The sequence below is a fragment of the Megalobrama amblycephala genome, linkage group LG8 (assembly GCF_018812025.1).
Source record: "Megalobrama amblycephala isolate DHTTF-2021 linkage group LG8, ASM1881202v1, whole genome shotgun sequence".
NCBI lineage: Eukaryota > Metazoa > Chordata > Actinopteri > Cypriniformes > Xenocyprididae > Megalobrama > Megalobrama amblycephala.
Window position 1 is genome coordinate 9213185 of NC_063051.1, and position 13996 is coordinate 9227180.

A 13996-nucleotide genomic window follows, 5' to 3' on the forward strand; every position below is an offset into this window, starting at 1 on the left:
TGTACAAAAATATGCCATGGCAGTGGAGAAGAGCATGCATTTGTAGCCGTTTCATCAGGATCTATAGATGTCTTTGAGCAGTTTTAGTGTTTGATGAGGTCATATGTGCATCTAAAACAAGAGACACAGTCAGGTGGGATGTCATGAGTGATTTTTGCATGGTTGCACAGTTGGACAAATGTGTTTGTGGCCACCTGTTATTCCACTGGGAAAATTCCATTAGCATTTTTAGGGTCATGGTGACCATGCATGTCACACCGCCCACCTCAGAGGACACTTCCTCTTCCCATTCATATAAAAGACCCTGGTGACCACCAGTAGTGCCCAAACGGATTATAAACCTTGAGATTTGAACCTTGACAGCTTTCCAAACCAGTAAAACACAAGAAGAAGAACCATGAGCACGGCTGCCGTTCAGCAAAACCGGCCTTTCAACAGGGCCGTCAGAAAGATCAAGGTGGCTTCGACGGTGAACAGCCTGGCCAAGAGCTGGCAAAGCTGGGCAAATAAACACACCGACAAGCAAGACACAATTCCAAGTGGCTGGATGCCCGACACCATCATTGAGGACGAGAAAGAAAAGCAGAAGGAGAAGAGTGAGATGAAACTCTTGGTCACACCTCGTGTGGTATCGGTGAATAGCGAAGACTGTGCGGACAACCAGATCAAGACCATAACCGTGACTAAAGCCATCATACCAAAATGTAACGAATACGAAAAAGACCTAGTGAGCGTCATCAAGGAGAAGATCAACACCAATCAGCTAACATCAGAGGACACCAAAAACTTCCTTGGCAATGAATCTCCCACCAGGAGACGTTACTGTGGTGGGAAAGCTGGAACTTTGGCGAAGGCGCTTGGAAGGAAAGATGAAAAGACAATGGGATCCCGAAGTAGCAGTTTAGATGCAGAGGACAGTGGTCTTGGGGAGGAAGCGTCTCTGAGCGACAACAGTGATCAGAACGAGAACGAACCGAAGAAACATGTCAGCAGACACAAGGTATGTTTATCTGTATCAATCAAGCTATAATTATGGCATAAGTTTCGGCAGTTTGAGGCAAAGAACACAGAAACAATCAAATAATGAGAAACAAAGGAAACTAACTAAACAGAGCAGGGAAACAGGAACTAAATGAAAACTCCATAAGCGTAACACTACCATATTTTCCAGGAAAAAAATTAGCAGCTGACTATTAGTTACTATTTTAAATAAATGAAAATGAATAATTCACAATAAGATCAATACCATGCATTTAGTGTGGATTTTCATTTTATGACAGCTTTAAGTATAAGTCTGTACTGACCCAAACTGAAGAACAGTTGTAACATTATGCTGCTGTCCACAAGACACCAAAACATTAACTCTGGTTATCACTTAAAATTTTAATTTCAGTAAGACTAAAACAATAATCGATTACACTTTATTTTAAGGTGACATAGTTACATTGTACTTAATCAAATAAGTACTGTGTAATATTAATTATTAACTATATGTTCTTACTATAGAGTTATGGTCATAATTATGCATAATACTTGTAATTATGCATAATTTACTGTTATTACTATAGCAAGTATATGTAGTAACGTGTAACTATGCCAACTTAAAACAAAGTGTTATCCAATAATCTTTTTAAAAAGGATTCAGATTGATTTAAATGCGGTTGACACAATTTTGCAGTTTATACATGATGTGAATTACTGCAGAAGTGAACAGACTATTCATTCAAGGCTTTAATCAAAACAATGAAAGTTAACTCAGCATTATTTTAAACTATAGATTAAGCCTGTAAGTAATAGTCACAGTCTATATTTACTGTCATTGCAGCACAATGTTCCATCACAAACTCGGACATGTTTTGCTGCAATGGAATATATGTAAATACAAACAGTGATGGATCATTTACATCTGACCTTCAAAAAGTAGCATGCTCACCCTCAACTTGACGAGTGAGATCCATCACAGCTGTGTCATCGTGGTATTTGATTCACCATCTTGCATTTCACAAGATGCATTTGCACCGGTTCAAATGGCACCCTTGTGAAATAAGTGGCCCTTGAAGATATCATGGCAAATATTTAGGAGTAATGCTCAGGCATGTTGGACAGTAGTTATGTGACTGTCTGGTGACAAGCCAGGTGTCTACACCTCAAACAAGACCTGAATAATATATTAATGACAACAGAAGAAAGAAATAGAAAATTACAGTACGTACTTTCCTAATTGACTTTACTGATCTTATTGTGCACATGAATATAATGGGGGAAAAAAAAAGTTTGACTTCAGAAACACACTATTGCTTTAAATTAAATTAATAACTTGAAATAATCTTTAAAAAGCAACTTTCCTTTTCAGATAATGTCATCTAGTCCATGCTAAACACTATTACCAAAATACTTTCTTGTCTGAATACTATAAAATCTATGGAGCCCCTAGAGGGACATGGTGGTGGAAAAATATGAGATGAGAGGAAAAAATATACGTCTTTCAAAACATTTGCGTTCCCTTGAGAAACTTTGCGGTCGATCGCAGAACTTTTTTTTCCCTGAGAAACTTTGCATTTGCATACAACATTTCTGGGGGCGAACGCAAAAGCATTAGGGCTGTCAAATAAATTAATCACGATTAATTGCATCTAACATAAACTTTTATGTTAGATATGCTTAATCGCAATTAATCAACATATAATTTTCCCTCCTATCTCATATTTTTTGGCACTTTAGGGGCTCCATAAAAACCTGTTTATAAAATCTAATGCAAATTAGTAAAGATTATTAAAGATTTAATTTCATTTAATTTTCAGTGTTGACTTTTATTATCCAAACTCATTCATTTTATTTTGCAGCACCTCTCTTTTTTTGTATATAATTCTTTAAAACATACAATTGACTATGTGGTTCTCAATAACATATCAACCCTGTAATTTCTGGTCTTTTCAGATTAAAATAGCTACGATGAATGACCTGAAGAGCAGGTGGCAGCAGTTCGCTAAAGAACACATTGAGGGTCAGAAGCTCAACCCTTTCAGTGAAGAGTTTGACTTTGAGCATGCAATGGCTATTCGACTCCACAAGGGCGACGCAGGATACGGACGGCCCAAAGAGGGATCCAAAACAGCCCAGCGTGCCGATCGAGCCCAGAAACACATCCATCGTGAGATGGATGAGATGTGCTTTATCATTCGCGACATGGGCCAACGCGATAAGGATGGACATATCTGGGTTACCTTCGGCCGCCTGTTTGACCGTTATGTTAAAATTTCAGATAAAGTTGTGGGAATCTTGTTGCGCTGTCGCAAACACAAGATGGTGGACTTTGAGGGCGAGATGCTCTGGAAGGGCCAGGATGATGATGTTATAATCACGTTACTGGTTTAATGTTCTGAAAATATGCTTTGCTAAAATATAGCTAATAATAGCAGTGTCAGGGATTAACTTATAACTAATAGTAACTTCTTTTTTTTTAGTAGTGTGATAGTAGCTCAATTCTTTTCAAAATACTGTAGCTTTTCCACTGAAATAAAGTAATGAAGTAGCATGTCAAAATGGTACATTGCTGTGTTTTACACATTGCAAAAGCTGTGCAAATTTAAACAAAGATTGTTTTGATGCTATTTTTTTTTTGCTCCTGATAAAAACTACTTTCAAAAAGGTAGCTTGAGTGTAGTTGAACTACTTTAAGAAGCTATCTAGTTTCAAATTAGCCCCTATTACACTATTTATAATTTTATTTAACAGGATGAAATAGTAGAACCTTGAGAACGTTCCAGAAATCTGATGAACTCTCTGAGATGAACATGTGCTCTTCTGGTGCATGATGTGTTTTAAAAGTGTCGTCAGGGTTTAGTTTTAGTGGTGAGGAGCTTCATATTTGAGATGGTGAAAGGGCGACTCCTCGCTCACAGTTTACACAAGGGAATGGACGGTTCTCATCTCTGCCTCCTCACGCATCAAACATCAGGCATCCTCTGAATGCTTAGTACACCAGCCTTGATGTCCAGACATGTTGTGGAAATAATCTCATGTTTCATACTTCATGCTGGCCCTGTGAGATCAGAGTTAGGGTTTCTTTTATGTTTTTGCACAATTAGAAATTCCCATCTGAATATTTTGTTCATTTGCGTCTATTTTCAAACATTTGCTGTTGTTGTATTGTCCACTGTTTGTTCGCTCATTTTAATAACCTCTTTCAAAATGAAAGCATGATGGTCTTCTTACAGAAGGATTTGTTATAAATACTTGAATATGTAGTATAAAAAAAAAAAATTATTTGATGTGGAATTATTCTTCTGTCAGTTAAGGATGAAATAAAACCACAGAAAATACAACATTGACCTGAGAGGATGTCTCATTTTTTTCCCATTTTTATATACATAAAACACCTCAGGTCCTACAATGTTCGGGCCTCGAACCCGGGTCGCCGGCATGGGAGGCGGGTGCACTAACAAGGACGCTAAAGACCGCAGTCTCTAGTGTCAGTCATTAGTGCGCCTCTTGAGATCAGGGGAGTGAGGTTATTCCACATAGCTCTCTCTAGCTGGCCTCCATTGCACTCACCCCCCTAAACCTCACTCCCACCCGGGTCACGACACCAATATAACTCTTCAGGTCCTAATCACCCCATGGGAGGTGGGTGCGCTAACAAGGACCGCAGTATAGCATCAGTTGTTAATGCACCTCTTGAGATCAGGGAAATCATCAGGGGAGTGAGGTTTATCTGCACAGCTCTTACTAGCCGGCCACCCTATATATATATATATTAGTAAAAGTCTTAGGCACTTCAGTATTTTCACCAAAAACAGGTTTTAAGCCAGTTATTTATATCTTTTGCTGTAGTGTGTCAGTAGGAAATATGAGTTTACATTTCCAAACATTCCTTTTGCTATTAATTGTAATTATCTAGTGAGATTTTTGTATGCACAAAGACTCTGACAACAGCCAGTATGATCCACACGGAGATCTGATCTCACCATCAAGTCCGTCTGGGATTACAATTAGAATTAATTACAATTAAAAACTGAGACAGACTAAATCCAGAAGAACTGCGGCAACATCTCCAAGATGCTTGAAGAAACCAACCTGCAAATCTACAGTATTGTGAGAAGTTTTAGGCACTTGTGTAAAAATGCTGTAAAGTGAGGATGCTTTTAAATAGATTTATTTACCAATTAACTTCTATTAACTAAATTAAATCAGTATTTGGTGTGACCACCCTTTGCGTTTAAAACAGCTTTTGTCCTATAGGTACACTTGAACAGTTTTTCAGGTAGCTTTGGAGGTAGGGTTCTGCCAGTTATAAGTAATGTTTTTTAAAAATCTAAAAATGCAGAAAGATTTCTGTGATGAGTAGGTTTAAGGTTAGGAGATATATACAGTTTGTACAGTGTAAAAATCAATAAGTCAGTGGAAAGTCCCCATAAAACATGAAAACCCATGTGTGTGTGTGTGTGTGTGTGTGTGTGTGTGTGTGTGTGTGTGTGTTTGTGTGGGATGTGTATAAAAGCAACCTGAATCCTTTGTAATTACATCAAACAGGGACAAGATTATTCATCTGTCCCATAGTGACAAACAGTGGCTACACACACACACACACACACACACACACACACAGAATAATGAAACTCAGCCGTATCCCCTAAATACCAACATCCAGCTCAATTCCCAAATCAAGAGTGCTTGATCTAATTTTCCTTGATCTAACTCCTAAAAAGCCATTTCGTCTCCTGATAAAGACTTGAGTGAAACAGACAGACTGGGTAACTATAACACTCAGGCAGTCAGAAATATCTGATTCCCTCTGACATGCTCAATAAGCTCATCTTTATACGTTGGTTGTCAAAGGTTATCAGATGGTTTCAGAGGAAGTCCCCTTTCTAAACCACGACACCTCAGGGAGCTCATGCAGTCATCAGCCGCACAGTGTTTTGTAAATCAGAGTGAGCTATTTTATTCTTATAACCATTTTCAACAGAGTAACAATACACTAAATTGTGCATGTATTAACAGTGACATTGTTACGAATTCAAATTCATTATTTTACATATAATAAATAGTAATAAGGAATTAAACAAGTATCTCCACAAAGAAAAATATCACAGCATCCAATTTAGGAATATGTTGATTATTTTGCCATATCAACTTCAACAAGTATATTTGATATGGTAAATCGTTAAGTAGTAACAAAAATGTGTGGTGAAAAATGCGATGACGAAAGGCCATGACTATTTACCAGATTAAAATAAAATTAATTACAAAAGGAAAGAGAAAGACAGAAATACACAGAATGACATTCTTGCATGCTCGTTTCTCCGCCATACAATTGAATTGTGTTAAGACCTCTGGTTTACAAGTTAAGGCTTTACAAAAACTATTCCTAATTCAACATGTGGAATGGAAAGGATTCATTTTTATACCCTATAAATCACATTCTTTTAAACATCTGGAGTGTATTTGGAGTTTAAAAGCTATTATGCAAATATATCCAATCCATTTTACAGTAGCCTATCAGCAAGACCATCATGCTGATATAAACAGGAGAATTGTGTTGCTTAACCAAAGTATTACAGCCTTAAAAACTAAAATGTCAGTATTGACACCCTTTGATGATTTACTGTTGTTTTGCCCACTAAATCCAAGCTGTCTATTTACAATAAACAGACCAATAAATTGGAACAGGAATCATATGTAGTTTTTCAGACAGTGATTGACTATGATCAATGGAATTATGCTATATTAAATTGATGTATATTAATATATATGGTTTATATTAAAGGTACACTATACTTTTTTTGTTGTTCAAAATAACAAAATTTAAATAATTAACAAGTCAATACATAATAATAAGTCAATACGTCATGAATGCGTCTTCCAAAACGTGTTTTTGTCTTACCCTGATTCACTATGGTAAGCCTGTTATAAGTGTTTATATTTTAGAGCTAGCGGGATGGTTTTCACGGGAAATTGCATACATACGTCACTCACCGCGCGTGTCTCTTCATATCCGTAAATAGAGAAAAGTTTCTCCGGCTACTTTGACGGGTAAATGGTGTGGGAGTGGCATAAGTTAGTTGTCACAAGAATTTAGTTGTCACAACTTTTTTTTCTCGCAATTGCAAGAGTTATAAAATCAGAATTGCAAGATATAAAGTCTCAATTCTGACTTTTTTCTCGCAATTGCGAGTTTTTAATGACGCAATTCTGACTTTTTCTTAGAATTGCGTCATGTAAAGTCAGAATTGCATTATAAACTCGCAATTCTGACTATAACATGCAATTATTAATTTTATCTCGCAATTCTGATTTAACTCGCGATTCTGACTAAAACTGTCAATTCTGACTTTATAACTCGCAATTGCGAGGAAAAAAGTCAAAATTGTGAGACAAAAAGTCGCCATTACATTTTTTATTTTTGATTTCATAGCAGAAACAAGCTTCCATACTTAAGCTGAGTAGTGAATGTTTTACGAACAGTAGGATAACCATATTCATCCGCACAGTCACGCAGAGCCGAAGCAAAGTTTTTCCACAAATTGCATGGAGTTTTGTTTTTTTTAACTGCTAGAGGGCCAAAAGTTACTTAGTGTACCTTTAATATACAGTGCTAATCACTACATTGCTTCTTTAAGCTTTTCCAAAACATTCAATTCTTTTAGCCCATCAACACATCTTTGAAATGCACCCTTTTTTGGCACTAAATTCTTGAGGATCTCAGACATTCAGCGCTTCGTCTAAAACTGAGTATCTACTATATTGCTACATGGATGCAGAAGTTTCTAATGTAATGCAGAGACAGTCTGGCTTTACTCCCTGTAACAAATAAAGTGAGCAAAAATTGATTTAGTTATTGCTTTTTAAGACAATGAACATTTAATTCTTCGAGAAGAATGTGGCAGTGCTTTATATGGCCTTAACAACATGATTATGTTGAGGGTGTTTGAGGTATGTTTTTCAGCGTTAATTGAAATAATCACTCTCAGAGAGGAATAAATCTTTTAAAAAATCCTTTTGTCTAGTGGTAACTCTTGTATTTCCTTCACAAATAGTCATATTGTTATGCTGGACATAAAAAGTCTTGTCTATGTAGAATGCTGTTTTCTTCCATTAAGTTTTCTGTGCTAGCATGTATAAATGTCTTGCTTTTCAGCATTTCAGATGAATAGAAATTGTATCAGTATTATTTATTAATAAAGATGGCACAGAGTATTTCTCTGTGCAGTGTAACAGTATTTGTTTGATCATTCGCTGCTACATGTTTGCTCGACTGCCAGCGAAAACGCTCTATAATCCAATTCCATGCAAATTCTCATTAGATCGTGGCAAACTAAGATGCCTTTCATGCGTATGCTACTATCTAATGCTACGACCTTATCATTGCTACTAAAGATTCTGCATCCTGAAGTCACAAATAATATAATGATATAAAGAAGAAAATTAACTTTGGCTTATGCCAAACTAGCGGTTGCTTGTAAGAAAGACATTTAAGATTATAAAGTGCAAAATGAAATGATCTTTTTATAATTACTGATAGACTGTTAAATATCTATCGAGCAGGCTGATTAATTTGACCAGTATTTGGCCATTTTTGGTCCAATTGGCCGATTTACAGAAGTGGTCATTCCACATAGTGTCACAACTTTGTTGATAGATAGCATACATTTTCTTTTTCATATATTTGTCATTTGTTATTACATATGTATATATCATATATACTTTTTATCACTCTCTAGATATCGGTATCAGCCATTAAAATCCTGTTGGCCACTACTGCAGTTATAACTGTAAGTATATATTTTACTGACATTTATTCCATAAGCACTCTATAATCATATGTTACTGAAGTGTCTTGCATCCATTTTCTTTTTTCCATAAACTATTAGTGTGGAAAAATGTACAGTGACATCAACATTCCTCATCTGGAATCACTGTTACCTCGGGAAAAGATTGTGGACAATTATCATCTCTCTTTTCAAATTTGTGTCTGGCTAGATTATTGATTCATAAAGCATCTAGTCACTGAATATAGACACTAACCACAAATAAAGCCACTTGCTGGCAACATTGGCACTGTTCAGTAATGAGAAAGACGAAACAGAAGAGACACGAACAGAAAAAGATCATTGACTCTTGTCAAACTACACATATTGAATCTTTTTAAGACATATATCTATTCCTGTATTGTTAATTACGCAAGATAACGAATGCAAACCCGCACTTTTTTACCGATACATTCTTCTTTCTATCGTATGTCATATTGCACAAGCCCATCCGCTTCATCTAATAGGAATCAATCCGTTGCAGCACCCACAAATATTGGCCTGTTTTCTGGAAATCAATTCTAAATTGAGGACATTTCCTCTGAAAGACATACGGACCATCACAAGCTAATGTGTTGAAAGCTAAAATAAAGCCCAGACGTTTGGTCTGCATTCTTTGCCTGTCCTGAAGTCTTTTTCTCTGAGGCTGAAAAAGAGCATTCCCTCTGTGGTCGATTCTGGAATATTCCAGAAAGGCTATTATGTTCTGAAGAGATTCTAGAACATTCCAGAGGGTTCCAGTGCTGCAGTCATGCACAACCAGGGGCTGTGAGAGCCCTTCCAGAGAAAAATAAATCTAGTTGAGTTGTTAGTCTTAGGAGCGTTCACAGCACGGCCCCACGGTGCTCTCCAGAGAGAGCTGTGAGGAGTGTCGGATCAGCGGCGCCATTGTGGGATCCACCATAGAAGAGGTGGGGAAAAGCTTGTACCAGCCAATCACCATGTTTGTCAAATCCAGCTCCTCCAATAGGATGCGTGCCACGCCCATAAAGCATTTGCGATCCATCCGGCCGTAGTTTCCCCAAACAATGACCTGTTCGTGAGAGATGGAAGTATTATTTATCTTCTGGAACAATCAACAGTACTTTTGACTATAATATTGACAATTTAACATTTATATCATTCGCATAAGTCTCCATTTTTAATTGATCATAATTCACAATGATTTTTTTGTTAGTTCTATTAATCTGGGTGAATCTCATCATTTGAAATGTATATAACCCTCATAATTCACAAGTCTCTATTTTTAATTTATTTTTTGTTAGTTCCATTAATCTGGGTGACTGCAATTCGAAATATTTAATCCTCAAAATTTATAAATTTGTAATTCTCAATTTAGAATTTTTCTTGATTCATAATGATATTTTGTTAGTTCCATTAATATGTGTGAATCTCGCAATTTGAAATGTGTATAATCTTTGTAATTCATCATTTAGAAATGTATATAATCCTCATAATTCATAAATTAATTATTCTCCATTTTGAATTTATGATGATTCATAATTATTCTTTGTTAGTTCCATTAATCTGAGTAAATCTTACAATTTGAAATGTCTATAATCTTTGTAATTCATAAGTTTTAAATAGAATATAACCCTTTAAGAATTCATAAATGAAAAATTCTCAATTTTGAATGTTCCATTATTCATAATGATGTTTGTTTCATTAATCTTATGTCCAGAAATGCATGTCCAGATCACCTCAAAATCTAAAAATTATATTTTGCATAAAGAAAATAGAGCATATTTTTGGAGCATTAAGATTTTTTTTTTTTAATGAAAATTAAAAGCAATTTTGTATAATTATTCTGTGAATTCTCAATCTAATTACTGTATTTTATCCCACATTACTTAAAAAATTCTGTAATACAATGATTTTTTTTAAATAAACCTTTACCATTTAAATTGTACATCATAATTTTTTCTGCATCAGAGTAATACAAATTCAGTGTTTTTGCATTACAGTAATGACAAATTGCTTTATTGTCATGAAAATAATGTCACATCGCAAAAGTTCCTTAAAATAGGCTACATTTTCTTTAAGCAAAACAAAATTTCTTAGTTCTTTCTTTTGATTTTTGTATATAATATATAATGCAGACAAGTTTTTGATCGTTTTTTTTTTTGTGATTCATCCATCTTATATAGCACAAAACTGAATAATTAAATTCCCAAATATGATAACGAATAATCTTTAAAAGGGAATCAATCTGAAAGTTCCCTTAGATTCATTACATAATAATGGAGGATGTTTGGATGGAGGATTGCGTACATCAGTGAATAAACAAATGCAAATGATGCTTTTCCCGCCACCCGATGTTCCTGAACATCCTGCGGTCTGTTCTAACCTTTAATGTTTGCTGTGACAGGCTTTCATAAATGGTGTCCTTAGAAAAATGTATAATACGGAGAGATATGAAATGTCTCCCCCTATTCCTTCTCCACAGCTAAAAATAAAGCATTCACTGCATAGCTTTTTCTTTGCCAGTTCTCTTCGCAAGTGATGGAGAGAATGTATAAGAAATGATCATTCACTGACATCACGTCACCTACTGAGAAATTACACCAAATTGGAAAAGACGTGGGTAAAATTTGCTGTAAATTAGAGCCTATAATCGCTGTTTTCTTTGTCATTTAAATAACCAACCAGACAGATGCATTTAAAGTGCTTGACACCCTAATGTTCAATGCATTAAGAAATGCAAGTATTCTAGGCTTAGTTTGCTGGTTTGATGCTGCAGTTTTAAGCAACACTACTTCTTTTACTCATACTTAGAGTTTGACATTTGAACATCCTCTTACCCTAAATATCAAACCCCTATGATGGAGCGTAGTATCATTGCGGTCAGTTTTCCACAAGCAACCCTAATTCATTCTTCAGAAAAGGTCGAAATCTAGTTTACCTGTACAACCTTTCCCTGCGGGCTCTCTGAAAAAACAAGGACTTGATTGTAAAGGGGATCTAGCGATTTCCGAACAGACTTTGTCTTCTTTTTGGCAATGCAGATGCCATTTTCCAGAAGGTACACTTTAATGTAGGCCGCTGAAAAGGAGGAAGAAAACAAAAATATAACAGTTCAAACTACATCCTTGAAATCTGCAAGACACTGAAAATCACTTTGAATACCCAGAAGAGCCACCAATTTAGACTCTTTTCAATTTCCCTTCTTTTTAAAAAACACACACACACACACACACACACACTCGCTTCTGGATAATGAATGCTCAAATAAGAAAAGAACAGATTGGATCTAAGAGAAACTTGTGTATTTGAGAACCAATCTATAAACATTTTCAGTCAGTTTTGTCCTCTGGCTAAACGAATCTAATCAGACTCATCCCTCAGTACATCAGGTTCTGTCTGGTGAAGAATCACCTGGAGGGCCCTTAGATCCAGGCTTCATGATGAGTCCTCGAGCCTGAATGATCTCCACCTCCAGCTGCCCGTTCCTCTCCATCAGACCGATCTCAACATCTCCTGCAAAACATCAACGCACATTAAAGAGTGTCAAGTGACATATGGGTGAATACAGGTAAAGTGACTTTATTTAATCCTTTTTCAATAGCATTGTGTTGATCATAGCTATTTAAATCTCTTACTGACAAATTACATTGTCATTTGCAGTCTTATTTAAAGTTATTTTATAGATTATAAACTGAAAGTTCCAGTCAAGCATTTTAGATAAATGGCTGCTTTTAGTGATATAGATGCAAAACGCAGCAAAATTAGTAATCATAATTATTTAATTTATATAATTTTACATCACATTTGAGAACTAAATAAGCATCGGTTAGTATTCAGTGACCATTTCTTGAAATGACATCCTTCACAATCGAAATTACATTCTCTTTCAATACCCTAATTTCAGAGTTTGCTTCTTTAATTATATAACTGTTTTTGCCAGAGGTTTAATGAAATTATTTTTCATTATAATTTTTTTAGAAGCATAGAAAAAAAGCATCCTTTTGACAAGCAGCTCTGACAATTAATAACCACTTGTTGAATATTTTAAAAGGTTTCAATTTTTGCCAAATCTCCATCACATTTGTTGCACACATATTAATTGCATATACTGTATATATAATGCATAATTTTCATTATCATTTTAACACTATAAAACACAAAAATGTAAAAGAAAAGGAGACATTTCAGCCTGTTCACCTGTAGTACAATAAGATGTGAGGTCGATTCAATTGTCTGATGTATAAGTGCACTCACCCAATGAAGTTGTGGCTAGTGTCTGTCTCCCCACAAACTGAGCCGGCCCCATCCCATCCAGAAAGTCACTAAACTGAGCATCTGATGCCAAACACATTCCACTGTAGTTCAGACTAAAGGGAAGAAAACAAAGCAACTTTAAACATTTGCATTCATTTTATTTGAAGTTTCATGTATGCAATTTAATGAGTGCTGTGTTTTGTCGGGCACATATTTTGCTTGACAGGATATATTATAAAGCCGTATTAAAGGTGGGGTTAGCCATTTTTCAAAAACGCTGTTGGAAATTGTTGATATTTGAAATCAACCCAAACAAACCCATTGCTCTGCCTCGAAAACTCACCCTCCGATCCTAACCACCCTGCTCCGATCGGTCTTGAACCCCGGCCCGATCGCTGCTTGCATGAGAGGCGAGTGCACTAACAATGACGCTAAACACCGCTTTCTCTAGTGGTGGTTTACCTGCACAACTCTCACTAGCTAGTCTCTGTTACACACGCAATTTAAGAGTGGATGTCTGTTTATCACAGCTGACTCGCAACAAAATAATGCTTCATTAAAAATAAAGCGAAGATGATGAATGAACGTCAAGGAAGCACAAAAAATGAACGTACAGTACACAAGAGTAAATACAAACTAGTTTGTTGTTGTTCGCCAACAGCACAGCAGCTCCAGACATTCAATGACACTCAAACCCAGTGTTACTCGCGTGTGGAGCGGAATCAAAGCAGCCTCTGCGTCTCTGAAAACAGGCAGTTCTCTCCAGCACTGGAAAGCTTTTCTAATATTAACTTGGGTCCTAAAACGCTTGCCCAGTAATAAACCTTCATTGCAGTGATATTCTTTTGAGCTCTTTTGTCTTTGTGCATCTCTCTTTCTGTTTTTCTTCAAATCTCCCTCTTGCTCGTTCTGTCTCCTCGACCGTCATACGCCTTCTAATGCTGATTGGTTACACGTTTGTTGTTGGT

The 13996-nt window shown here is 36.1% G+C and overlaps 2 protein-coding genes and 1 long non-coding RNA gene across 6 annotated transcripts in view; 2 read left to right on the forward strand and 1 right to left on the reverse strand.

Annotated features, from left to right (window-relative positions):
- LOC125273593 overlaps positions 1-13996 on the forward strand; it is a 49521-nt gene that overhangs the window by 12925 nt on the left and 22600 nt on the right. For all 4 annotated transcript variants that reach the window (XR_007186105.1, XR_007186103.1, XR_007186106.1 and 1 more), the window contains 2 exons: positions 8724-8774; positions 12156-12342. This is a non-coding gene — a long non-coding RNA (uncharacterized LOC125273593). The remainder of the gene's footprint in view (positions 1-8723; positions 8775-12155; positions 12343-13996) is intronic.
- On the forward strand, positions 304-4331 carry abraa (actin binding Rho activating protein a). Its single transcript, XM_048199096.1, has 2 exons — positions 304-1000; positions 2938-4331. The coding sequence occupies exons 1-2, from the start codon at positions 398-400 to the stop codon at positions 3373-3375; spliced, it is 1041 nt and encodes a 346-aa protein (XP_048055053.1). The 5' UTR covers positions 304-397; the 3' UTR covers positions 3376-4331.
- rims4 (regulating synaptic membrane exocytosis 4) overlaps positions 7310-13996 on the reverse strand; it is a 34028-nt gene continuing 27341 nt past the window's right edge. Inside the window, exons 3-6 of the mRNA XM_048199097.1 lie at positions 13029-13141; positions 12186-12287; positions 11713-11852; positions 7310-9843 (exon numbers count right to left, since the gene is read on the reverse strand). Of these exons, the coding sequence (XP_048055054.1) occupies positions 9625-9843; positions 11713-11852; positions 12186-12287; positions 13029-13141 (574 nt within the window). The 3' untranslated portion in view covers positions 7310-9624. The remainder of the gene's footprint in view (positions 9844-11712; positions 11853-12185; positions 12288-13028; positions 13142-13996) is intronic.

What these genes read in the sequence shown, in the direction of transcription:
- abraa (XM_048199096.1), top strand. Translation starts at nt 398, where the DNA reads ATGAGCACGGCTGCCGTTCAGCAAAACCGGCCTTTCAACAGGGCCGTC. An exon ending in AACATGTCAGCAGACACAAG is followed by an intron (nt 1,001 to 2,937) that starts GTATGTTTATCT and finishes TGGTCTTTTCAG; the next exon opens with ATTAAAATAGCTACGATGAA.